The sequence below is a fragment of the Homarus americanus genome, unplaced genomic scaffold (genome assembly GCF_018991925.1).
Source record: "Homarus americanus isolate GMGI-L3 unplaced genomic scaffold, GMGI_Hamer_2.0 scaffold14655, whole genome shotgun sequence".
Taxonomy (NCBI): domain Eukaryota; kingdom Metazoa; phylum Arthropoda; class Malacostraca; order Decapoda; family Nephropidae; genus Homarus; species Homarus americanus.
The window spans coordinates 611,583-639,468 of NW_024743793.1; the positions used below are offsets into that span (position 1 = coordinate 611,583).

General features: G+C 40.1%; 1 protein-coding gene across 4 annotated transcripts in view; it reads left to right on the top strand.

Annotated features, from left to right (window-relative positions):
* LOC121877530 overlaps nt 1-27,886 on the top strand; it is a 152,038-nt gene that overhangs the window by 104,474 nt on the left and 19,678 nt on the right. For 3 of the 4 annotated variants that reach the window (XM_042383297.1, XM_042383296.1, XM_042383299.1), the window contains exons 3-5: nt 20,652-20,741; nt 21,762-21,844; nt 23,149-23,296. In XM_042383297.1, the coding sequence (XP_042239231.1) occupies nt 20,652-20,741; nt 21,762-21,844; nt 23,149-23,296 (321 nt within the window). The remainder of the gene's footprint in view (nt 1-20,651; nt 20,742-21,761; nt 21,845-23,148; nt 23,297-27,886) is intronic. The other variant, XM_042383298.1, reaches the window with a different exon arrangement.

Genomic DNA, 27,886 nt, shown 5'->3' on the forward strand with positions numbered 1-27,886 from the left:
GTTAAGAGCGCCACGTAAGACCCGGCCACACCATGCGGGGGTCGTTTACTATAATGAGACAAGGTAGAAAGAGTACCACAGAGGTTATCTGACTTGTTGTGGTACTGGGGGAGGGGGCGAGGGGGGTACTGGATTGTGTCGTTTAAGGGTGTCAGGAGGTGAAGAGGGTGTCAGGGAGGTAGAGGTGTCAGGGGTGGTGAAGACAGGGGTGTCAGGGAGGTGAAGAGGGGTGTCAGGGGGAGGTGAAGAAGGGGGGTGTCAGGGGGAGGTGAAGAGAGGGGGTGTCAGGAGGTGAAGAGGGGGTGTCAGGGGGAGGTGAAGAAGAGGGGGTGTCAGAGGTGAAGAGGTGTCAGGGGAGGTGAAGAAGGGGTGTCAGGGGAAGTGAAGAGGGGTGTCAGGGGTGGTGAAGAGGTGTCAGGGGGAGGTGAAGAGGGGTGTCAGGGGGTGGTGAAGAGGGGGGTGTCAGGGGGAGGTGAAGACAGGGGGTGTCAGGGGGAGGTGAACAGGGGGTGTCAGGGGGAGGTGAAGAGGGTGTCAGGGGGTGAAGAGGGTGTCAGGGGGTGGGTGAAGACAGGGGGTGTCAGAGGTGAAGACAGGGGTGTCAGGGGGAGGTGAAGACAGGGGGTGTCAGGGGGGAGGTGAAGAGTGTCAGGGAGGTGAAGAGGGTGTCAGGAGGTGAAAGTGTCAGGGGGTGGTGAGGGGTGTCAGGGGAGGTGAAGACAGGGGGTGTCAGGGGAGGTGAAGACAGGGGGTGTCAGGGGAGGTGAAGACAGGGGTGTCAGGAGGTGAAGACAGGGGGTGTCAGGGGGAGGTGAAAGAGAGGGGGTGTCAGGGGAGGTGAGGGGGGTGTCAGGGGGAGGTGGGGGGTGTCAGGGGGGAGGTGAAAGGGGGGTGTCAGGGGGGGAGGTGAAGACAGGGGGGGTATCAGAGGGGGTGTCAGGAGGGTGTCAGGGGTGAATGAGCGGATGTAAGGAGGAACTTGTTGTGACGCAGGAGTGGTGGATGGCCTAGATTGTGATATGCTTAAGTGGTGTTAGGTATCGAGGGGGTAGGGTATGACAGGTGTCAGGAGAGGAGGAGTGTGTCAGAGGTGTAGGAGAGAGGGTCAGGGAGAGGAAGGAATGTGTCAGGGGGGTAAGGGAGGGGTGTCAATAGAGGGAGGTTATGGTGATACAGGGGTGATGATGGTGTCAGTAATGGTGGGTGTTGGGGGGGTGAGGTGCAAGGATAAGAAGAGAAGGGTGAAGAGAACTAGAAGCCCTGGTTGAGGTTGTCACTTACAATTACACCATAAAGAAGATTTCTGTGAGCCAAGATGCATCTCACCTCTACTGCCCCTCACAGAACCGGACCCGGAATACCCTCTATCTATCTATCAATCAATCAATCTATCTATCTATCTATCTATCTGTTTTATTTTATTTATCTCTACATATCTACTGATCTATTTATAATAATAATAATAATAATAATAATAATAATAATTAACGTTTTATTGAAAAGTTCTGCAACCCGAAGGCTGAAAATATACATTGGACATAAATGACTTATTAAATACATTGGTGGTTTAACAAAAGCCTTCATTAGAGAAAGGTAAAGGAACATACAGTCTGTCTTTGATTTACCTATCTATCTATCTATCTATCCACCTATCTATCTATCTATCCTTCTAAAGATAAAATAATGCCGTACGTCTTAAGTCTACGCTGTACTGTTGTCACATTTCAGTCGTTTATGGCACCTAACCTAACCTAACCTAACCTGCCAAAGATTTATGTCATTCTCACAAGACAAATTAGTTCTGCGTTATCGACAAGGAGTGTTTAATCTTCAGGTGAAATAAGCTGAGTGTTTAATCTTCAGGTGAAATAAGCTTGAGTGTTTAATCTTCAGGTGGAATAAGCTGGGGTGCCTAATCTCAGGTGGAATAAGCTGGGGTGCCTAATCTCCAGGTGGAATAAGCTGGGGTGCCTAATCTCCAGGTGGAATAAGCTGGGGTGCCTAATCTCCAGGTGGAATAAGCTGGGGTGTCTAATCTCCAGGTGGAATAAGCTTAACCTTGAGATAATCCAACGCGTGGTACACATCATAAGGCACACACAATATATTCCACACGACAACACATCAACAATTCATGTAACTGCTCGGAGCCGATCATGTTAATGTGGGTTATGTCGAGGCCAACAGAGCGTGTCTCGGCCCTTAGTCCTTATATTGTTATGAAATGTGGAGCGTGGGTGGAGGATGGAGCGTGGGTGAGGGGATGGAAGATGGTGGAGGGAGAGGGAGGGGAACGGAGGGGGTCGAGTCTTATCGTGTCTTCCTTCTGATGTTCCAAGGTTTAACCCAGCTGCTTGAGTGTATAATGAAGGAGGTTGACCTTGTTAATGTAGGTATGTTGTGGACAGACAGAGACAGAGAGAGAAAGAGAATAACTAGAGACGTAAAAGAACGATAATGGTGGGAATAAAAAGGAAACCAGATGACTGATAACCATAACAATACGAAAAACGATGGAAAAAAATTACGAAAAAAAAAGATAAATCAATTGATCAGTAAAGTCAACCAGACAAGGACGAGCTTCAGTTTCTTCCCTCATGAGCCGCTGGAGGAGGAGGATGGAGGGGAAGGAAGAAGAGAGGAGGAAGAGGAAAGATGAGGAAAGGAAGAGGAGGAGATGGCGAGAGAAGGGGAATGGTGGTATAGCCCAGATGACGATTTAAAACACACACTCCTATATTGGTTCTCTCTCTCATACATCCTTCCTTCACCCACCATACACGTCCGTCTTGCCGTGTTTACCCCTATCAGCTGACTGCATGTGGCCGGGCAGTCACCACCACTACGCCGACCCACCTGGACCCATTCATAGTTCCCACCCTCACCCCCGTTAACCCGAACCCCATTCATAAACCTCATCCCCCTGGTGGCAGATGAGGTAATTAACCCATATCAACAACCTCACGTTTCTCACCACTTATATATTAATTACCTTCATAATAGAGGTAATGATATAGATATAGGAGGAGGCTATAACGAGGGGGATTAATCAAGAACTAGTCGTTTCAGTTAATTGTGATAAATGACAACAATGGCAGCAGTTGGCATGTCATAGCAACTACCTCTGTTAAGCGGTTACCTCCCTCTACCGATGTAATTGGCTCACTTCACTATGGCAGTTAAGTCTCCAACTTGGCCAATTGGGGTAAGATGATCACATTTAAGTCTGGCTACCTACCCTCTTATACCGTGACGACTAGATGTGGTTACCTCTCAGATAGATAGATAGATAGATAGATAGATAGATAGAATAGATAGATAGAATAGATAGATAGATAGATTAGACAGATAGATTAGATAGATAGAATAGACAGATAGAATAGATAGATAGATAGATTAGACAGATAGAATAGATAGATAGATAGATAGATAGATAGATTAGATAGATAGATAGATAGAATAGATAGATAGATAGATAGATTAGATAGATTAGACAGATAGATTAGATAGATAGAATAGACAGATAGAATAGATAGATAGATAGATTAGACAGATTGATTAGATAGATAGAATAGACAGATAGAATAGATAGATAGATTAGAGGACAGATAGATTAGATAGAAGATAGATAGATAGATAGATAGATAGATTAGATAGATAGAAAGATAGATAGATAGAAGGATAGATAGATTAGATAGATTAGACAGATAGATTAGATAGATAGAATAGACAGATAGAATAGAAGATAGATAGATTAGACAGATTGATTAGATATAGAATAGACAGATAGAATAGATAGATAGATTAGATAGATTAGACAGATAGATTAGATAGATAGATAGATAGATATGAGATAGATTAGATAGATAGATAGATGGATAGATAGATTAGATAGATTAGACAGATAGATTAGATAGATAATAGACAGATAGAATAGATAGATAGATAGATTAGACAGATTGATTAGATAGATAGAATAGACAGATAGAATAGATAGATAGATTAGATAGATTAGACAGATAGATTAGATAGATCAAGATAAGATAGATAGATTAGATAGATTAGAGATAGATCAGATAGATAGAATAGACAGATAGAATAGATAGATAGATAGATAGATAGATTAGATAGATAGACTACAGATAGAATAGATAGATAAATAGATAAATAGATAGATAGATAGATTAGATAGATAGATAGATGATAGATAGATTAGATATTGACAGATAGATTAGATAGATAGATAGAATAGATAGATAGATAGATTAGATTAGACAGATTAGATAGATAGACTAGACAGATAGAATATAGATAGATAGATAAATAGATAGATAGATAGATAGATTAGATAGATAGATAGATAGATAGATATAGATTAGATAGATTAGACAGATAGATTAGCTAGATAGATAGAATAGATAGATAGATAGATAGATTAGACAGATTAGATAGATAGACTAGACAGATAGAATAGATAGATAGATAGATAAATAGATAGATAGATAGATTAGATAGATAGATAGATAGATAGATAGATTAGATAGATTAGACAGATAGATTAGATAGATAGATAGAATAGATAGATAGATAGATAGATTAGACAGATTAGATAGATAGACTAGACAGATAGAATAGATAGATAGATAGATAAATAGATAGATAGATTAGATAGATAGACTAGACAGATAGAATAGATAGATAGATAGATAAATTAGACAGATAGATAAATAAACAATAAAAAACGTCGTAAGAAAAGTGAGTCTGACAGTAACAGTGATAATGTAAACAATAAAACAACACAAAACAAGACCGTCAAACAAAAACGGTAAACAAACACACTCCTAAGACCGTCACATAATAATAGACAAGTAAACAAACAGAAACAAGTTGTATGAAAACCGCCAAACAAAAACACACGTTGTAGCAAACACTCACACACCAAACAAATTAAAACAAACACACATACACGCTGTAGAAACCCGTCCTAAGCAAGTATAAACAAACGAACAAACGCACTGGACAGCTAATCAGAAGAGAGAGAGAGAGAGAGAGAGAGAACAATGGCGAACAAGGAGGACAAAGACACAGGTTGAATTTATGCTAATTAACCTGAACTATCACCTTCATCAGTACCAGTCACAGGTGAGGTGAGATTCGGTTCATTAGCTATACCACCCACCACCACCACCACCACCACCACCACACTCTATCACAGGTAACACCCACTAACATTATTACCCCCCCCCCACCCCCCACTAAACCAGGTGCTCAAACCATCACAAGAATAAAATTATTTACCCTAATTAAAGGTGTGAAAAGGTGAGATGTTTCGGTGAATGATATTTTCATATTAAAAAATAAGGAAAAAATAAATAAATAACTTGAAAACCCAAAGAAAAATCAGAATAAATAACCAATAAAATCACATAATTCTCCTTAACCTTAATGACCCTTAAGTAGATGATGCTGGATAATGATAACAAGCTTCCAGGGATTTGGCTCCACAATTGTAAACTATGAAAACAACACTTCGTCTGGCGGACATTACAGCCAAGGCGAGCGTTAGAGGTGACGGCTGGGGAGATTATATCACGGTGATGGACGGGGGACAGGGGACGGGGAGCTGTCTTCAAACGATACTGCGTCCTGTTTTACTCCCACCTCCTGTCTCATGCCTCTATCTCACCCTCCTGTCTCACACTCCTGTCTCCCTCACCCCGTCTCTCACCTGCCACACCTATCCTCATATTGTGGTCGTAGCAATAGTATCTTGTCCGCTTTACCCGGTGTTCGCTATAAGTCTTGAGTCTTATAGTGTCTTGAGTCTTATAGTGTCTTGAGTCTTATAGTGTCTTGAGTCTTATAGTGTCTTGAGTCTTATAGTGTCTTGAGTCTTATAGTGTCTTGAGTCTTATAGTGGTTTGAGTCTTATAGTGGCTTGAGTCTTATGTCTTGAGTCTTATAGTGGTTTGAGTCTTATAATGTCTTGAGTCTAATAGTGTATTGAGTCTTATAGTGTCTTGAGTCTTATAGTGAGGTCTTATAGTGTCTTGAGTCTTATAGTGTCTTGAGTCTTATAGTGTCTTGAGTCTTATAGTGTCTTGAGTCTTATAGTGTCTTGAGTCTTATAGTGTCTTGAGTCTTATAGTGTCTTGAGTCTTATAGTGGCTTGAGTCTTATAGTGTCTTGAGTCTTATAGTGTCTTTAGTCTTATAGTGTCTTGAGTCTTATAGTGTCTTGAGTCTTATAGTGTCTTGAGTCTTATAGTGGCTTGAGTCTTATAGTGTCTTGAGTCTTATAGTGTCTTGAGTCTTATAGTGTCTTGAATCTTATAGTGTCTTGAGTCTTATAGTGTCTTGAGTCTTATAGTGGCTTGAGTCTTATAATGTCTTGAGTCTTATAGTGTCTTGAGTCTTATAGTGTCTTGAGTCTTATAGTGTCTTGAGTCTTATAGTGTCTTGAGTCTTATAGTGTCTTGAGTCTTATAGTGTCTTAGTCTTATAGTGGCTTGGAGTCTTATAATGTCTTGAGTCTTATAGTGTCTTGAGTCTAATAGTGTAGTAGGTCTTATAGTGTCTTGAGTCTTATAGTGTCTTGAGTCTTATAATGTCTTGAGTCTTATAGTGTCTTAGTCTTATAGTGGCTTAAGTCTTCTAGTAACGAGTCTTAGTGGCTTGAGCAAGCTAGTCTTATAGTGTCTTGAATCTTATAGTGTCTTGAGTCTTATAGTGTTTTTGAGTCTTATAGTGTCTTGGGTCTTATAGTGTCTTGAGTCTAATAGTGTATTGAGTCTTATAGTGTCTTGGAGTCTTATAGTGTCTTGAGTCTTATAGTGTCTTGAATCTTATAGTGTCTTGAGTCTTATAGTGTTTTGAGTCTTATAGTGTCTTGAGTCTTATAGTGTCTTGAGTCTTATAGTGTCTTGAGTCTTATAGTGGCTTGAGTCTTATAGTGTCTTGAATCTTATAGTGTCTTGAGTCTTATAGTGGCTTGAGTCTTATAGTGTCTTGAGTCTTATAGTACAAGTTGGTTATAATCTACGGGGTCAACACATCACTCGTCAGTACCAAGACCATTCAAGTGTGTGTGTGTGACGGAAAAAATGAGAGGTGTGAAGAATTGAGATAAATTTACATCACATTAAATAAGTAGGTTATCTTACCCTCAAAAATATGTTATCTCCAGCACGTGTAAGAAACTCTCTCTCTCTCTCTCTCTCTCTCTCTCTCTCTCTCTCTCTCTCTCTCTCCGATAACACAAGTAGGTGTGTCGTGTGAGAGAGAGGGGGGGGGTACCAGATCATCACTGCGTTGTGTACTTTAATGCCAGAATTAAGACAGTAAATATAGGTGGTACTTAAGACACAGACACACACACACACACTGAAGGCCACATTTTCTTAACAGTAAACCAGGAAAAAAATATTGTCATTCAAAATCAAGTTTTAAGGAGAAATTTTACCCCCAAAAAATCATTTACATCCTGATGGAAAAAAAATATAACTATGAGATCTTAAAAAAAAAAAAAAAAAACTTGAATGAGACTTTGGGTAAAATTTCACACACACAAAAATTGACTTAGATTTTTTAAAAGAAACTCAACGAAAAAAATGAGACCTTGAGAGTAAAGCTTGACCAAAAAAACAGACATCTTAAAAGAAACTTGACAGATAAGATCTTGACTTAGACAGAATTTAAAAGAAACTTGACAAAAGAAAAATTACTTTCATGTTGAGTAAAACTTAACAAAAATAAATAAGTACAAATTACTTACACCTGTAACCTGAATGAAACTTGACTGAAAAATCTTGGCTTAGAATTTGAGAAAAACTTAACAAAAATACATTGAAGAAACTTGACAAATTATAATTAGGGAAAACTTGGAAACTTGATCAAAAATGAAAATATCATCACTACTAAAATAAGTGTTTAAGAGAGAGAGAGAGAGAGAAAGAGAGAGAGAGAGAGAGGAGAGAGAGAGAGAGAGTAAAGATCACATGACAGTGTGTGTGTGTGTGTGTGTGTGTGTGTGTTTTAATTCGCCGAGACCACTGGGCCTTGTTGGCCAGCCGGGCGAGATGGTGAGTACTGCAGCTATTTTGACCCAAAGTTTGGCACTGTGAAGAGAACGTGTGTACGTGTGTTTATTAAAGTTTGTTTGTTTTGATTGTTTGTTGTTGTTGTTTAAGGTGCAATGACTTTGTCCTTTGTTGTTGTTATGTTGTCTTTTAAAGGGAGTAATTCATCAATACTCTCTGTCTCTCTCTCTCTCTCTCTCTCTCTCTCTCTCTCTCTCTCTCAACACCAAATAGCAGTTTATACCGGCACTATCCACTCAAGTTCAGGCGGCCATTAACAGGTGGGTCGACCTGGGGTGCCCCGCCGGTAAAGTAATTACTCACGGGACACAACAGGACCAATTGGCCACAGGCATCCAAGGTCTGCCACAATATAACTTTAGGGTCACAATAGAATGACACACACATACTCACCCACGGACACACACACGCACGGACACGGACACACACACACCCACAGACACACACACACACAGACACACACACACAGACACACACACTCACCCACAGACACACACACTCTTACAGACACACACGCACAGTTGCACACTCACCCACGGGCCACACACACACACTCACCACAGACCCCACAGACACACACACACACACAGACACACACACACCACGGACACACACACACCCACGGACACACACACACACACACACACACACACGCACAGACACACACACACACCCACAGACCTGGCTTACTCACCCACGGACACACACACAGACACACACACACCACAGACACACACACACGCACAGACACACACACACACACACAGACACACACACCCACAGACACACACACACATACACGCACGGACACAAACACACACGCACGGACACACACACACCCACGGACACAAACACTCACCCACGGACACACACACACGCACGGACAGACACTATATTCATGACCTTCGATTCTTGTTCTTGGAGGACGAGACTTGACCTTAACACAGGAGATTGAATGTAGCGAGCCGACCATCCCGACCAACCCGTCCAACCGACCAACCCGACCGACTAACCAAGAAGCTTAATCAACAGTAAGAGTATCATAGACATTGACAAAAACACAAACAATAACTAATACACAACAGGTTTGGGTGTGTGTTAATGTCAGTGGTTCATCTTAGCACCTGTTAGCCAAGGCGTTGTGGTGCCCTGCATGTTTAACTGGTGTTGTCAGGTTGGTAGTCACTGGTGTTGTCAGGTTGGTAGTCACTGGTGTTGTCAGGTTGGTAGTCACTGGTGTTGTCAGGTTAGTAGTCACTGGTGTTGTCAGGTTATTAGTCACTGGTGTTGTCGGGTTAGTAGTCGCAAGGTGTTGTCGGAGTTGATAGTCACTGGTGTTGTCAGGTTAGTAGTCACTAGTGTTGTCAGGTTAGTAGTCACTGGTGTTGTCCGGGTTGGTAGTCACTGGTGTTGTCAGGTTGGTAGTCACTGGTGTTGTCAGGTTGGTAGTCACTGGTGTTGTCAGGTTGGTTGTCACTGGTGTTGTCAGGTTGGTAGTCACTGGTGTTGTCAGGTTGGTAGTCACTGGTGTTGTCAGGTTGGTAGTCACTGGTGTTGTCAGGTTGGTAGTCACTGGTGTTGTCAGGTTGGTAGTCACTGGTGTTGTAAGGAGCTTCAGTAGTGTTTATGTTGTCAGCAGGTTGTTGTCAGGTGTGGAGTAGCTTATATTGTCAGGTTATCACTGTAGTATAAATTGTTACCTCTTTATCCTATGTCACCATTACGGTATAGAGCTCTCTCTCTCTCTCTCTCTCTCTCTCTCTCTCTCTCTCTCTCTCTCACACACACACACACACCACCATTGATGATAATATTACAGGTAGAATAACAATAACAAAAAATATTTGACGGATCATTTTTTTGGTGCAGGTTTGAGGAATTAAATTACACACACACACACACACACACACACAAACACACACACACACACACACACACACACACTAAAGAGGGGGATGGCCTTGCACTTTTTCCCTCCCCTTGCAACAAGCAGCTGATGTGAAAACTGGACCTTGTTGTGTGGAGTATGTTGTTGGACTACTCCCAGAAGCCATCCTCACTATATCCTCACCATCACCACACTACCAGCATCATCATCATCATCATCAGTAACATCACTACCACCACCATTAACATCTTTATTAGCATCATCATTACCATCCATCACCATCATTCTCCTGTGTGCGTGTCATTTTTTACAACCATTGAGAGGAGATCGTGTGTGTGTGTGTGTGCGTGTGTGTGTGTGTGTGTGTGTGTGTGTGTGTTCTGAAGTCGTTTGTAATTTGAGGCTTAATTAAGGACGTGAATAGGTTAAGTTAGGTTAGGTTAGACTCCTTCATAAACATACATTCCGCCAAGACACAAGGAGTGGTAGGCGGGATAACCCAGGAGATACCCACGTGAAATACTTTTATTTGCACTGGAGCCTCGGGGCATAGTATGAGATAGAGCCTCTGATCTGAAGGTCACCTCCCGCCTCACTTATTGCACCACCCACTTGTGTGAGAAGGTACAATGGGTGGTAGCAGGTGGTGGTGGTGTCAGGGTGGTGTCAGGTGTGGTGGTGGTGTCCGGGTGGTGGTGGTGTCCGGGTGGTGGTGGTGGTGTCAGGGCGGTGGTGGTGTCAGGACGGTGGTGGTGTCATGGTGTGTGTCAGGGGTGGGGTGTCAGGTGTGGTGGTGGTGTCAGGTGTGGTGGTGGTGTCAGTGTGGTGGTGGTGGTGTCCGGTGGTGGTGGTGGTGTGTCAGGGCGGTGGTGGTGTCAGGGTGGTGGTGTCAGGCGGTGGTGGTGTCAGTGGTGGTGGTGTCAGTGTGGTGGTGGTGACCAGGTGGTGGTGGTGTGTGGTGGTGGTGGTGTCAGGCGGTGGTGGTGTCAGGATGGTGGTGGTGTCAGGGTGGACTGTGTCAGGTGAGGTAGGAAGGTGTTAATGGTTGAGTATCACCTGAAGTTTAGCCCCCCTTTATGAGTTTTTTTTTTTAAATCTGATTATTAAATATTCTCATGCTAACCTAACCTAACCAAACCCCATTTAAACTAACCTAAACTAAACTCCCAGGTAACGTTAGCATATTTAATCAACAGGTAAAATAAGCTGGAATGTCCAATCTTCAGGTGATCCGAGAAGCCGTAAAGGTCAGGTCACGGGGGGTCACTGGGCGGTGTAGGACCCTGTCAGTGACAAAGAGAAATAAGTGTTGGTGTGTCCGTAGAGTTATGTGAGGCCTGGGGGGTGTCATAAAGCATGTGGTGCGGGTTGACTACTGTGTCGGGCTGTTGTTATTGTTATTATTATCATTAGTAGTAGTAGTAGTAGTAGTAGTAGTAGTACTTTTAGTTAAAATTCCTTAAGGGTTGAAAACATCGTCCTGGGAACAACTAACACATGACGATAAAGTTAATTTTGGGGGGATTTTTTTTTACAATAACAATAACAAAAACATCATCATCATCATCGTCATCATTATCCTCATCATCATCACCACCATCATCATCATCTTCATCATCGTCATCATCATTATCCTCACCACCACCATCATCATCATCATCACCATCATTAACATAAAACTGCAACTCGAACCGGAAATCCACACTGGAAATTCGCTCATCCACACAACCCGCTTCCCGTTTTTCTTTTGTGCCAATTTAAGTTTTTTACAGATATCACCATAATATCGTCCCTTGTAAGGCATATTGCTTTTGTTTACCTTGAGTTTATTGAAAGAGTTAAGAAGGAAATATATGCTTGAAGGGACAATGAACTGTGTGTGTGTGTGTGTGTGTGTGTGTGTGTGTGTGTGTCCCTGCACCCACCACTCTTGTTTCATAAATCATCAACACCTGGGGATTACCTGCTATATCGTCTTCACCTGCGCCGCCAGCACCATGCACTGGATCATGTTCATAGTATTTAGTATAGTCTTAGCATAGCAACCAGACGTTCCTGCACGCACACACACACACATACATACATACATACATACATACATACATACATACATACATACATACATACATGCATACATGCACACATCAGCAGCTGACTCGTTCCTCATCTTGTTTTCCTCTCTCTCTCTCTCATTTCAGTGTTTAATCTCCTTTTTTGTCTCCCTTATACATTCTCTCCCTCCTCCTTCGTCCATCTCAGTCCTCTCCTCCCTTCCGAGACCTAACTTACCTGTCATTACCACCCTGCCTCTCTCCCTTCCTCACCAAATATCCTAAAATCCCAACCAACTCCGGGAATATGATACCTCACTTCTTGTATTTTGCGCCTCACTTCTACAGGATCCCTCCCCCCACCTCAACATCCTGCAGGAATCCGTGTAAAAAAAAAACTAATAATAAATATAATGTTAAACGACGTCACCCGCTTCTCTTCTGATGGAGGAGTCAAGGGGTGTAATTTCGTCCTTGTAGGGGGAGAGATACCTGTTTATTAGGCTTCAGGTGTGGCGGTGTTTTGGCGCACATCCACACCTGTAAGACGTCACTTCTTTTATGTCGAGCCATGACGTCACTCCTTTATCAATCGCTAAAAATGTTATGATGTCATTCTTCCATATCAGCTGTTAAACCACTTTATGATATCAATCTTCGCTCTCTAGTGTTTCATAAATAGACAAAACAAACAAAAATAAAATCCTTCTGATGTAGGTATATACTGTACACTGCATACGACTGGCTTTTGTTTTATTATCCCTACACACACACACACACACACACACACAAGGGTCCCCCAAGGCTAGCGGTAAAGTGTTTTTAGATTACCGGTAAATCCCCCACCTTTAAGTTGATCAACCCGCCGCCGGCACTTGACTCTCTGTGTTTGTATGTATGCATGTATGTGCGTATGTATGTATGTATGTATGTATGCATGCATGTATGTATGTATGTATGTATGTATGTATGTATGTATGTATGTATGTATGTATGTACTATAGGGAATTTTACGGTACAGTATTAATATTTGTTTTAATGAACCTAGTCTTTAAGTAGAACGTCGGCCATTATTATTATTATTATTATTATTATTATTATTATTATTATTATTAGTAGTAGTAGTAGTAGTAGTAGTAGTATCATTACTATAAACGAAAATACGAGATCTACTTCCAATATACAGTAAACTATTCCCAAAAGGTCACCGTCTGTATACAAGGACACTGACCACCTGGCCTTCACCACACACACACACACACACACACACACACACACACACACACACACACCCATCTCCACCCACCCACCACCCACCCACCCACCCACCATCTCCACCCACCCACTCCACCCACACACACACACACACACACACACACACACACACACGTTATTATATGGAAAGTTGACAAGTGTCGTCGAGTGTCGTCGGGAGGTGAAAATTGTGTAGTTGTGGGCCCGTGTTTAGAGAAACTCATTTACATGTTTATTGACGTTAATCGTTGACTTTACCTGTTTTGTCTTCTAATTAATTAGAGGTAGCAATGTATACAGGTACGAATTAAATATGTCTTTAAAGTGTCCAATTGATATCAAATATATCTCAGAGGAAACTAATAATTATTAACGGATTATTGAGTTAATGGTGTGTGAGGCGGCCGAGTGGATAAAGTATCCCCCTCCCCTGGCCGATGGATTGCTGGTTCAGTAAAATTGTCATACAAGTTGACACTAACTCAACATTCGTATAGACAGTGCAGCTGGGTATACAGTTCAGCATGTGTTAGACAATGCAGGTATACAGTTCAGCATGTATATAGACAATGCAGGTATACAGTACAGCATGTATATAGACAATGCAGGTATACAGTTCAGCATGTGTTAGACAATGCAGGTATACAGTTCACCATGTATATAGACAATGCAGGTATACAGTTCAGCATGTGTTAGACAATGCAGGTATACAGTTCAGCATGTATATAGACAATGCAGGTATACAGTTCAGCATGTATATAGACAATGGTATACAGTTCAGCATGGACAATGCAGGTATACAGGCTCCAGTATGTATATAGAGACAATGCAGGTATACAGTCTACATGTATATAGACAATGCAGGTATACAGTTCAGCATGTATATAGACAATGCAGGTATACAGTTCAGCATGTGTTAGATAATGCAGGTATACAGTTCAGCATGTGTTAGACAATGCAGGTATACAGTTCAGCATGTGTTAGACAATGCAGGTATACAGTTCAGCATGTGTTAGACAATGCAGGTATACAGTTCAGCATGTGTTAGACAACGCAGGTATACAGTTCAGCATGTATATAGACAATGCAGGTATACAGTTCAGCATGTATATAGACAATGCAGGTATACAGTTCAGCATGTATTTGTATATAGACAATGCAGGTATACAGTTCACCATGTATATACGACACTGTAGGTGTATAATGTATACCTAGACCACGCAGGAAATTAATCATTGTTATCTTGCTATTTTCGGGTTATATAAATTTAGTGGGTGGACCTGGTATTACTCCCCTTGATGGCCTGAGTGTAGACACCACTCCCCCACGCTCACTCACAACAAGTGCTCGCTAAGTCACTGATGATCTGTGTTGACTTTGAACCCCTAGCGGTGAGAAGCCCTTGGTTATATGTGTATATGACAGTTAAGGATTTAATATATTTATAATTTTTTTAGTTTTTTACGGAAATTAGAAGTAAATGTACACGACTATTATAGGGTAGTTGTGATAAAGGAATATTGTAATGTTGATGTTTTATTGATAATTCTTTTGATAAATATTAAACTATATTATGATTTGACGTAACAGAACAGTTGAAAGAATACGTACATACATACATACATACATATACCGTTTACGTAATAATTCAGCAAATTAACAAGAACTACACCAAGAATTGCAGAAAATTTCATACACAAATTCAACAAATAAGATTCGAGGATTTGAAAATTGCTGACCAATGAAAACACAGCACGGCATAAACGCTACTATTTCTCAATGGGTCTTAATACCTACGTAAATTACACTAAAGGACAAACAAGGACAGATTAATATACCCCCACTTCACACACTAGGGTCATAAAAATCACGTAGGCACTTAGGGGCTGATGAGGTCAAGGGGGGCGGGGAGAGGGATGGAGAGGGGTGGAGGGGGTAGGGAGGTGAGAGCCGTGGAGCGTTCACCGCCTGCCCGACAAGAAGGAAATATTTAATGGCGGCCTCTGTGACGTGTTTGTTTTGGTTGGTCGTACATTTGGCAGGTTTGTTGTGGTGCTCTCTCTCTCTGTTCTCTATTTTATACACATACACAGACAGACAGACACACACACACCATGAAACATAAACAGACACGCAGTTACGATACCGGACTCTCTCTCTCACACACATCACAATAACAAATCACTGAACGGCACAACCCGCCACAAATCACCATTACATAACGAACACCTCCAAAGGGAACCCCGAGTCCCTCCCACCCAGCTCTCGAGAAAACAGGTTCGAATGCTATTATCGGAGGGAGTGGTGGGGGGGGGGGGAATGTGTCTTGTTGGATCACCTGAAGATTAGCCCCACCAGCTTATTTCACCTGATGATTAACTTACTCTAATGCTAACCTAACCAAACCCAATTTATTTAACCTAGAGATTAACCACGCTAACCTAACCTAACGTACTGGAGATTTATGGCCAATATTTCAGGGTCGATCAGTGAAGGACCTTCGCCAAGAACCTCAATATTTCGGCGTTGCATAAAATAGAACCCTAGGCCGAAAAACTCAATATCTCAGGATTGCATAAAAGAGAAACCTCGACCCCAAAATCTAAGTATTTCAGGGTTGTATACAAGAAAAACCATAACCATCATCCCCTTGTTTGGGCTGCCATGTAGCTGTTAAGTTATGAAGAAGATAAGTGGTTGTTAAGACCTGAAGAAGGAGGTTCCTCGCCCTGGGGCCAATCACCTAGGTGGCCATGCAGGTCAGGTGCCAGCCAGCATCACCTAAAACACCACCATCACCACCACCACCACCACCGCCTTCTCATCCCACTCGCTCAAGGTTGTGTTTTGGTTCGGGTATTAATCAAGGTTATGTAAGTGAGATACGATGGGGGTGTTATTTTTTCGTCTCTCTCTCGTTCGTCTTTCTTACTACCAAAGATTGAAGTGTATTTATTTTGCTGTTCTTCTCTGTTCTTTCTTTTCCTTATTTCTTTCAAAGTTTAACTCTTATTTCTTTCAAAATTTAACTCTTATTTCTTTCAAAGTTTAACTCTTATTTCTGTCTTCATTCTCTCTCTATTCCTTCATTCAAGCAAAAGATACGTATCCTTGCTTTCATTTCCATCACTAAAGAGAAAAACTCACTTGGGTCATTTGTTCACTGACTTAAAAAAACAACAACAAGGCGATGATTTAATGGTTGAAGTTATTGATGGCTTCAGTAACAACACCCCGCATAGTTGGGCGATTTGAACGAACCGTAAATAACACAATGGTAAAATCACACGTGTTATCTCCATGTCATGTCGTTGATATCTTGATTATAAATACACACGATAACTACAGCTTCCACCTTTGATATTTCTTGTATTTTTTTTACTTTTTTATTTATTTTTAACCTTTGCCAATGATTACCTGTATATATTAAATTTTCACCGTTAATTACCTGTTGTTATACGTCTTAATTAACGTATCTGTTAATGACCTCTTGGATAGAACCCTTTTATTGTTGTTTACCTCTTATCGTACATGACCTGTATATAAGCTCGTACCGTGTTTACCTGTTATCGTACATCTTCGCTATAGTATTATCATTACGTATACTATACAAAACCTGCGGCACCAAACACCACTCAACAGACCACCACACACAAAACCTGCGGCACTAAACATCACTCAACAGACCAAAAAAACCCTCTACCCTTCAGGGAATAAGTAAAGTGCCCCGCTCACCTGTAATTGGCACCACCTAATTATTACACCTCCATTGTAACCAATCAAAGAGGTCGGAGTCTTATAGGTGTTTGAGTTATGTTTGTCACCTGATTGGCTGACTCAAAGGTGTTCCTGTTAACCGATAGATAGATAGAGACGCCTGGCTGTGTCACATTATACCCCTGTCTCTTAGTTCACGAAGTATCAGGACCAGTGCCACATCATGCACAGTAACAGCGTATGATGGAACCTTCCAGAACCTCAATTAGTGCCACGGTGACGTATTGTGCCCCCAGCGCCCAGGTGTCGGCCAGTCAGGTCTAAAACAACTACGACCCCCCCGCCGAACCATTACTTTCCAAACAACGAGTCATAATTTAAAGTAGTCAAACCTCTTTTTTTGGTGTCTTATTATCCACACGATATACTAATATGAGAATCCAATATATACTTTCTTAATAATGTTTTAAAATTCAAATGTGAAATCGGAATCTATACTGAGCATGTTACTATGTGTTCTATCAGCCTCTACTCCTCGCAGCAACTTTAGCTGTGATGTCATGGGGACCGGCCAGCAGGGCTGACGGGATTTCCGACTCTTGTTTACCGAACACGCTGATTGGTTCAACTGCTCCCGTTGTGATTGGTTGCGAGAACATGACGTAATATTACTATTTTCTATAATATAATGTGTGGTGAGGGGTAACGAAGATCCCAGATACAGTAATGTGTGGTGAGGGGCAACGAAGACCCCAGATACAGTAATGTGTGGTGAGGGGCAACGAAGACCCCAGATACAGTAATGTGTGGTGAGGGGCAACGAAGACCCCAGATACAGTAATGTGTGGTGAGGGGCAACGAAGACAGATACAGTGTGTGGTGAGGGGCATACGAAGACCCCAGATACAGTAATGTGTGGTGAGGGGCAACGAAGACCCCAGATACAGTAATGTGTGGTGAGGGGCAACGAAGACCCCAGATACAGTAATGTGTGGTGAGGGGCAACGAAGACCCCAGACACAGTAGAGTAGTCCTCATACTCAGTGAATGTCATTGTTCCTGTCATTAGTTTTATAAATTTCTGAATAATAAACACTGTATTATACACCATTCAGAGTGTTATATGAGATCACATTAGATTTGTATTTTATCAATTGCAATTTGTATTACTTTTCGATAATACTTAATACAAAAATAACCAAAACATTCCAACAATTTTATTTTGGCAATACATAAAAAAATACATACATATATATATATATATATATATATATATATATATATATATATATATATATATATATATATATATATATATATATATAAACATTTAGAAGCAAAACTAAGCACAAGAAATATATACATGACCCTATTTTACACATTGTAACATTGTACCGATATCGCTTCGTGTGTGACTCAGCAGAATATAATTCTGCTAAAATATCGCTAGTAAAATGTAGGTAAGGTAATTAAATACATCTACTATTTATTTCTGTGTATTCTATAAGGTATTTTTGCCATGAAACAGCATATTTCCTAAAGTCGGTAATTTACCGAGTCGGAGTAGTGACGTCGCGGCTTACCGCCTACGTCATCAATTTACCGATTAACAGACGAAGTACCGGATTTGAACCAATCAGCGTGTTCGATAAACAAGAGTCGGAAATTCCGACAGCCCTGCCGGCCAGTCAGTATGTGTATTACTATCTATGACGTCATATGAGATACCCAATGAGTGCATCTGTAATATGACGTCATATGAGGCAGCCAATGACTACATCTGTAGCTATAACGTCATGTGAGGCAACCAATGTGTGCATACGTAGCTATGACATCATGTGAAGCAGCCAATGACTGTATCCCTAGCTATGACGTCATGTGAAGCAACCAATGAATACATCGGTAGCTATGACGTCATATGACTGAGCGAAAGTCTCCTAACAACTGTGGCACTTTTAAGCTTTCAGATTTTTTCCCCCAAAGTTAAATTATGAAAATTGGCAAAACTTAGTACAGGCTGAGGGTAAGAACGGATGTTGTAAATTGGGGGAGTTGTGTGTATATTGCATGGATGTTGTTGTTTTGTGTGTGTGCAGGACCTTATTACAACTTATAACTCCAAACACGTGCAACATCTTTACCAGTATTGACCAACTGCTGTACCAGATCCAACTGGCATTGTCATGATCCTCCGCCAACTCCCCCCCCCACCCCCCGCCCCACACACACACATACCCCATCACCACTCATCCAGGCAGCCAACACTAATCCACCTCAGTGTCTACGTGAGGATGTTCCCATAACTGACCCCCCCCCCTCCTCTCAATGTCAAAGAGTGAAGCGTAATTTTCTTTTCATCACCAAACAACCACACATGAATGACACTGGACAATGAAGTTCATAATAACAATTTAACAAGCAACAAATAACACGAGGATTTTTTTTTTACATCGTTGAAGAGTAAGATGTTCATGATGTAAGATTAAGTTAAGAAATTTTCCTAAACATTACAATTATCTAGTGGTATTTATTTGTGTTTATTCAGAAGTGATTCAATTTTCTTATGTTTCTGTGTATTTTATTTTGGTAATTACAGTAATAATGTTTTTACGCATCGTCCCGACTTTTATTTATTTATTTATTTAGTTATTTTTATGATACAAAAGTTGTATGTACTTTTTGTTTCTTTCATTTTATTTACCTTTTTTTTTTTTTACAAAGTGGGTGGGTTGGTAATAAGGATGGGCTGGCATAATATGCCCTTGACAAGAATATCCGGAGATGAAACTTTTAGGAAAATCTACGAATGTGTGTGAAGCGTTATTGGTGTGGGCTGGTGAGAGTGGAGGAAGTGAACATTTAGCCTGGGGCAGCCCGAGTATATCTGCAACACGCTCTGCTTTTGTCACTTGGCCTCTCTCTCCGTTCCCGTGCTTTCTGCATCACTTAGTTTGTTTATAATTCACACCAACACTATACTGTAATGTTGTTATAATAATGTAATGCTGAGATTTAATAACTAAATGTTTTTAAGAGCGAGTTCCTGATTAGTACACATGCTAGTCATCAACAATTAAATGTTAGATCTCTCTCTCTCTCTCTCTTTGAGCACAGCGGAGGACCTTTCTTTAACGGATTACAATCAAAACAGTTAAAAACATCTTCAACAAAGCCATAATTAATTGTAATATATCACCATTGAATTCAGAATCATAGTAAACCAAAATCTCATTAATAAATTAAAAAAACACGAGAACAAAACATATTTTACGAATACAAAGTTATGGTTTACGTTAAATGGGATAATTCGTACATTTACTTATTTTCGCTCAGAATTCTTTGTGGGGTTCTGAGTAGGCTATCCATTTGTTATGACCATTGACGCACCAGTCCGCAGTTTAAAGTCATATCATTGGCTTAAACTGTTCTCAATCCATTTTCATTGTCGACTCAGCCAACTATCAGTATAACCATGCAAATTCCTGTGAATAAATCGCTGTATACATTTTCAGAGCTCGAGTTTTTTTGTTTCCAATTTTAATACTGGTCTATTCCGCCTTCCTCACAGGTCGTTGTATACGTTTTTCAGATTTTGGTTCCACCAATTTAAGTCTCCATTGTAATAAATTTTCTCCCTCATCAGAGTTGGTGGCGGCGGGCGAGGTGGTGGAGGAGCTGCAAGTGTTGAAGAGTCACCTGCTTGACCTGTGTCCTCACCCTATCTTAAACCACAGTAAGATACTTAAGATACTCACTCGTCCTTCGTCACACGTCATGAGTGTTTGTTTTTTATTTCTGCTTCTCAGTAGTTAAGCAAATTGTAGATTATTATCGTTCATGTTTGTAGTTTATACGAGGAGCCTAATAGTAAGCTCCTCCGAAGAGCAAGTCAACTTTTTTGTATTCTTTTTGCAAAATATTGCCTCAGTTGTATTTACAGCTAAAGTACATATATTATTTCATTAGTAGCTATATCTATATATCCAAACGAAACGAAGAAATATATTTAAAATGGATCACCTGAGGAATTTCTACCCCAGCTTATTTTACATAAAGATTAACCACCCCCCCCCCCCGCCCCCCATAGCATTAGGGTAATTAATCTTTAGGAGAAATAAGCTAAAGTGGAGATTCTTCACATGCTCCCTTCAACGTTAATAATTATCATTGATATTTTTTATTATTATTGATAATGTATAAATAATTATACGCGTATAGTTTCCTCACAAAAAATACCTAAAAATTCACAGCATTCGCCCATAAATTTACCAATAAGAGAAAACATTCATCCCTTGGGTTATAAGTAATATATGCTGGTAATTACTGTTGGGTTGCTCTGCGAGGTTCATCCCTTTATCTTGTCTCTATAACGTAGTGATTTTTTATTATTTCTATTGTAATTTATAGTAGTTTGTGGCTATAGTTTTATGCCATGCTTTTATTTGCTGTAACTTGCACTGTACTTGTAATTTTTTATATTTTTGTTATAGTTTTTAGCAAGTTATTTTAACTTTCTTGCAATTTATTCTTCAGTGTTTATTATTTTTGTGTTTTTGTTGTTTAAACAGCACATCATTTTCTATAGAGATAAATCTTTTGTGGCATGACTTAGATATGGTTTAACGCAGAAATAATTTTGTTTTTAGATAATTTTACCTCTTTTTTCCTAGTACAGTATTTTTATGTTGTACTTTTGTTGTCGCTTTTTATGTTCTTTTATTTTGAGTTTGTTTATTTTATTTGTTTTGTTTAGCGTTTGGTCTGCTGGCTAACGGCACAGAGCCCGAAGAGCACGACACTACTTCCACACTTTCTCCGTTGTCGACTGCTTTTCAGGTAAGTTAGGAAAACGGGAAGACAGACACAGACATACAACAAAAACAAAAGCTGTAAAAGACAAAAAGGCTGAAAAGACAGACATGTAGACGAAAAAATGTAGGTATACAAACAAAAAAATAACAGAATAGACATACTAAGGTTTCTATGTACAGACATACACATCATCGTTTGTACACACACACATGGTAGGGCACTGGATATCTCATATCTACAATAATGTGTTTTGTTTTTTGTATACTTCTGTATACCTATAACAGAATTCCCGAAAGGTTAGGTTAGGCTAGATTAGAGATGTGTTCATAAACTTAATTCACCATACAGTAAAATAATTTTTTATCACTTCATCACTTATCAGCTGTTGGTTTGTTCTTTATTATTTTGTTATGACCTTTACTGTCCAGTGTTAGTACAGGAGGAAACCGGAACACTCGGAGGAAACCTGCCATATTTGGTAGTGCCACATTGAATAACACTCTCAAATCTGTCTTGGGCAGGGGAATGAACCCCATACTGTCAGACACGCTTGTTACCTGCCACCGCCGCGCGCCGGTCCGTGAAAAATGCATACCACTGTAGCCAACACAATATATTAGTTAAGAGATCGAGTTTTTCATAATAAGCACAGGTAAGTCTTGTTTATACAGCTAATAAAAACAAAATTTAGAGTGCAAATTATCAAAGCAACGTCTGGCAGTCATCGTATTTTTTTCTTTTTACAAAATTTACACTCGCTGCATGTATCATATTACAGCACTGTATAATTATGGCACTTCACCTTCCCATCGTATCTGTAAAACACATGTTCTACAATTTACTGTAAAGTAGAATATCTGACGTCATATCCTTAATTTATAAAATTTTAGACAACTCATCTTTATACAGTATCCCCATTAACAAAAAATATACCTTATAGACATTAAAATACATTATTACATTATATTCCCGTGTCGTAATTTTAATAGATTTTAAAAACATTCACTTGTAACATTTCAGCCTGTATATTTAAACCTGTTATACCCTATGATGCAGTCCGATTATACACTACTTCAAAAACATGTTGTACTTTATTAATCACGAGAAAACATTTTGTCGATCTCACGTAGTGATGTAGATTAGGCAACCCCCCCCCCCTCCCTTTCTCCCATTGCCAGGATGGGAGAGTGAAAGAAAAATTGGATAAAACGAGAGGATAGATGAGAGAGGAAAGGGGGAGGGGGGAGAGGGAACAGACCTCGAGGATGGAAGGGAGGGGAGGGGGGGATTATTGTACAAGACTAACCCATTCTCCCCCTTTTGGACAGCAGAGGGCAGGAATGGGCGATGACTGGCAGGCGCGGGTGGAAGAGGAATGCCAGGAGAGCCTCAGGATAATCGCCGAAGTCACTGAGACTCACACGTGGACATTTGTCGACGCTATCTACTTCACCATGACCGTTGTGACTACCATAGGTGAGTGATTCTATCTATCTATCTATCTATCTATCTATCTATCTATCAATATAACTTTTATCGGTCTATCTATCTATATATCTGTTATTCTATATAGATATCTATCAATCACAGACCCTAAATACGCACGCGCAGACACTATACGTAGGGTCCGCGTACGTACACACACACACACACTTTGAAAAACTCCCTCCATGTTGAAAATTACAAAATATTAAACGTACTACAATGCATAAGTCACCAGTTCACTAAGGTCACACTTGTAAATAATACAACACATTGAATAAGTAAACAAGTAAGCAAGCCATCAAGTTCGTTCGTTGGTTTATAACAGATAGATAGATAGATAGATATTCAGTAAAATCACCATGGATGTTCAGCTTGGTTCAACATGACACAACAGGTATACAAACAACAGCACACATTGAGCCGATGCAACTAAGGATAACCCATATTTAACCCAGAGAGAACAACTGCTCTAGTATGACAGTCTTCAAAGAGGACAGCATAGAGACCCGGGCCAACCAGACGTGATTGGTATTAGTGAGTCCTGGAGGTGTGTCTCATTGTGAGTATTATGTACCAGATGATCAGCCTCGGTGGTGTACTGTCAAGGAGCACCTCACAATGACGAGCTAAACTAAATGGGATCATCCGGGTCTATTTGGTGTGAAGTGACAGTTCAAAACACAAGCAAGTTAACAGTAGGTGTGTGTGCTATAGGGCTGATTCAGCCTTGGGGGAGGAAGTAGCAGATCTCCACAGTCATCCAGACATCATCCATAGCACAAGACCTCATCATGGGAGACTTTAATCATGAGACAATAGACTGGATGAATCTTAACACACAAGCCGAGGGAGATAATTCCTTGATCTTATACATGACTCATTCCTCACACAAACAACACGTGTCGGAACCCACGAGGAGAGACAGCATTCTAGATTTAGTCTTCACTGGAGAGGCTATGGTGGAAGAGGTCCAGGTCGAGGAGACACTAACTCCAACCAGCGACCACTACATACTGGTAGTCGAGAGAAGGTAGTTGAGGAGGAATACTTCAACCATGGAGATTGCCGCCGGCTCATGAGAGACAAACTACAGAGAATTAACTGGGAGGAGTCAGACAGACGAATCAATGCAACACTTCATAGAAAGACCTGCAGGAGCTGTTCAAATGGTCTCGCGACTAGCAAATGCTCTTTAACATTACGAAATGCAAGACCGTACACGAAGGATACAACCCTAACCACAACTGTTCTGTTAATAGCACTTTACTGGATACTGTCGAGAACGATCCAGACGTTGTGGTAGATGATTCACTTAAAGGGTGGGCGTAACAACTGGACCCACCAGTGAGAAAAACATATCGAGATTTGGGGAATTATAAAGCGTATCTTCGAATACAAAAATATGAAAATACTCTTTCAACTATACAAATTTTAAGTACATGTCCCAGTCTGGATTACTGTATACTGTAAAATCATAGAAACCCTAGTTCCAGAAAGATCTAACATCGGTAAAAAAGGTGTAACTCAAGGGACTAAGATGATTCCGGAACTATGTCATCCCGACAGCCCTTCAGACAAGGCACACTAGGGAGAGATCTAATTTAAACATTCAAATTCCTGAAAGGGATGGAAAACGTAAACCGGGACATTTCTTTGTGAGGTCACCCACCACCCTCACGAGGGAGCATAGCTACAAGCTCACCAAGCTATCGAACAGAACGAATACAGTATAAGGAAATACTTGTTCACACAGTATTGGGCTTCAAAATAGCTCTCGACAAAATTATCAAGAACAATGGAAGGATTCTACACAGGCCACTGACCTTCCCTCCATTGGGTAGCCATTAGGTAATTAAGGTCAAGGTTAAAAATAAAAAAGCTGTTAAAAGATACTTACACTATGATATACATTAATATTAATAAATGTTTCGCGTCTGTTTATAATCTATATCATAAAATAATAATTACATATAAATGAATGAATTATTTACGTCATGTTAACACTCACCCGTATAGTCGTTTTGTGTGGAGAAACCGCGGGATTTCCCCTGCACCCGACTCACCCCAGGTAGCTGCTATTTATTTTTTGTTCTGTCCAAACACAAGATTCAGTCTCAAAGCTTCATACATCCATTCATTTAATTAGCTTGAGATATGAACCTGCATCTAACTGGTTCATATTCAAGGCGGTGAAAAGATGAGTCAAATTGATGTCGAGTTTACAAAGATTATGAACTGTAACTACAGTATTGGAGTAGATACGTTTTTTTTTTTTTTATTCACCTGTGAGTAAAACCTCTTAAAATTTACTGAGGATCTGGTTTCAAACTTTAATTGCGTGTTACAGCTTAAGTCGCAGTTTCTAACAAGTTCAAAATTATTTTCTTAGAGTACACTAACTCCGCCATCTGGAGAAATAATTAATTGTGTTCAAAATGGTAAGATCAATGTCAAGGAATTAAGTAACAGTACCCAAGACTATTAAGTCATCATCCTTTAGAAGTTAAAGTGTGAGTTTATTCAAGATCTGACTTCATCAACACTAGCACTGGTACCGATACATTCTGGAGCCAGTGCATGTCGTGTACAGTACAATACTTGCTAACAATTCGTAACAGACGTGATCGACTGCCCAAGTGGCTAACAGGCCTATCAGTGGCAAAACGGATAAAGTATAGTAGGCCTAAATTTATCTTACTCGAAATCAATTCATTGTATGCAGGGACTGAAGTAGTATACAAGTATCCGAACACAGATGATGCTAATGCAATAAGTTAGTGTTGCACTTGGGTTTCACCAGCAGAAAAAAAACGGTTATTTCCCTGGCTCATAATGTATTTGGAAATCTTGGTTACTACAGTACAGTGTGATGCCACAGTGCAGAAGCGTCCATCACCATAACATACGGGTCTTTTCAGCTTGAACTGCAAATTTAATAAATAAAAATACATTAGTCTGGCATAGCTTTACGTTCTGATTTCAAAAATATATATATATTTTCTTGGATAAAATAGTAGAAAGTACCGAAACATGTTAGGTTATGCTACGCTACACAATGTTACGCTGCTGAAATTACAAAATGATAGGCTAGATTAGATTAGCTTAAGTTGCTGATTATTAAAATGGAGAAGTTAGGTTAGGTTTCATTACGTTAGGATGAAAATGTAAAAAAAAAAAATAGGTTAAGTTAAGCTAACTTGCATCATAGGCGTACCGAAGTGGGGTGGTGGGTGCGATCACGCCCCACCCCCTTAAGCTAATAAATTATTCCAAAAATAATAGCATCACTAACTAGCAGTAGCTAGTTGATCATCTTTAATTGAACGGTAAGCTCATCATGAATGTACAGAAAATTACTGTATCTCGTATTTCAACAATACTTCGCTATGTTTAGTTCAAAGTTGCCCCACCCCTCCTTGGCAAATTTCTTGATAAGTTCTGATCTAGGTTACATACCTCCCTCAAATAATTGTCATAGTCCACCACATAATGAACAATTCATCTTCGTAAAATATGATGCTTGTGTACTCCTTGAACCAACAATATATAAGCATAATTATTGTTTTTAGAGAGTTTTGATCCTTCTTACATGGGGTTTTTTTTTGGCATCGCCATATTATTCTGCCAGCTAAAAACGTCAAATCCATTTGGTGTTTTATGCAGCGCATCCTGTTTTCTGGAATAATCTTCTATGGTTGAAAAAAGTGTACCACCTCTTCTTGGGATGACAGGTTTATTGCAAAGTCATTGTAAATTCATTTTCTCACTCATTTCTCACTGAATCGTTTTAAAGAACAGGGCAGAAATATCGATAATATGTATTGTACCTAGATTTTGCCAAGGCTTTCGACAGCGTACTCCATGAAAGGCTGAGAATTAAATTGGAAGGGTACGGGATTCTGGGAAATGTCCTAGAGTGGATTGGAGACTTTTTGCATGACCGCAGACAGTGTGGGGTGATTAATGATACGAAATCGTCATGTGTACCTGTGACAAGCGGGGTACTACAGGACAGTGTAGTGGGCCCATAGGTGTTTGTTTGCTTCATAAATGATGTGCCTGAAGCTATACACTCCTCCATACAAATGTTTGTAGACGATGCCAAATTATTTAGAGAAATTAAGAACCAAACAAACTGCGAAGAGCTACAGAAAGATCTCTATGAGCTTCAAGAATGGTCGAAGAAATGGCACCAACGGTTAGGAGACGTATCACATATCCCAACAGGACGAAGGAACTGCATTAATTGAGATCAAATGTGAAAAGGACCTGGGTGTGTGTGTGTCGACAAGGAACTTAAGTTCTCAGGCCATTGTGAGAAGAAGGTGAATCAGGCAACAAACCAAAGGTGTGTGTGTGTATGTATATATATATATATATATATATATATATATATATATATATATATATATATATATATATATATATATATATATATATATATATATATTTTATAAATCCAAATGAAAACGTGGATCTTGATAAAATCACACGGGAAAATGGAAACAACGGAGTACCTTAGCTTTCGTCTTTATTCAAGACATCTTCAGAGGCAACTGAAGATGTTGTGGGGTTCAGATG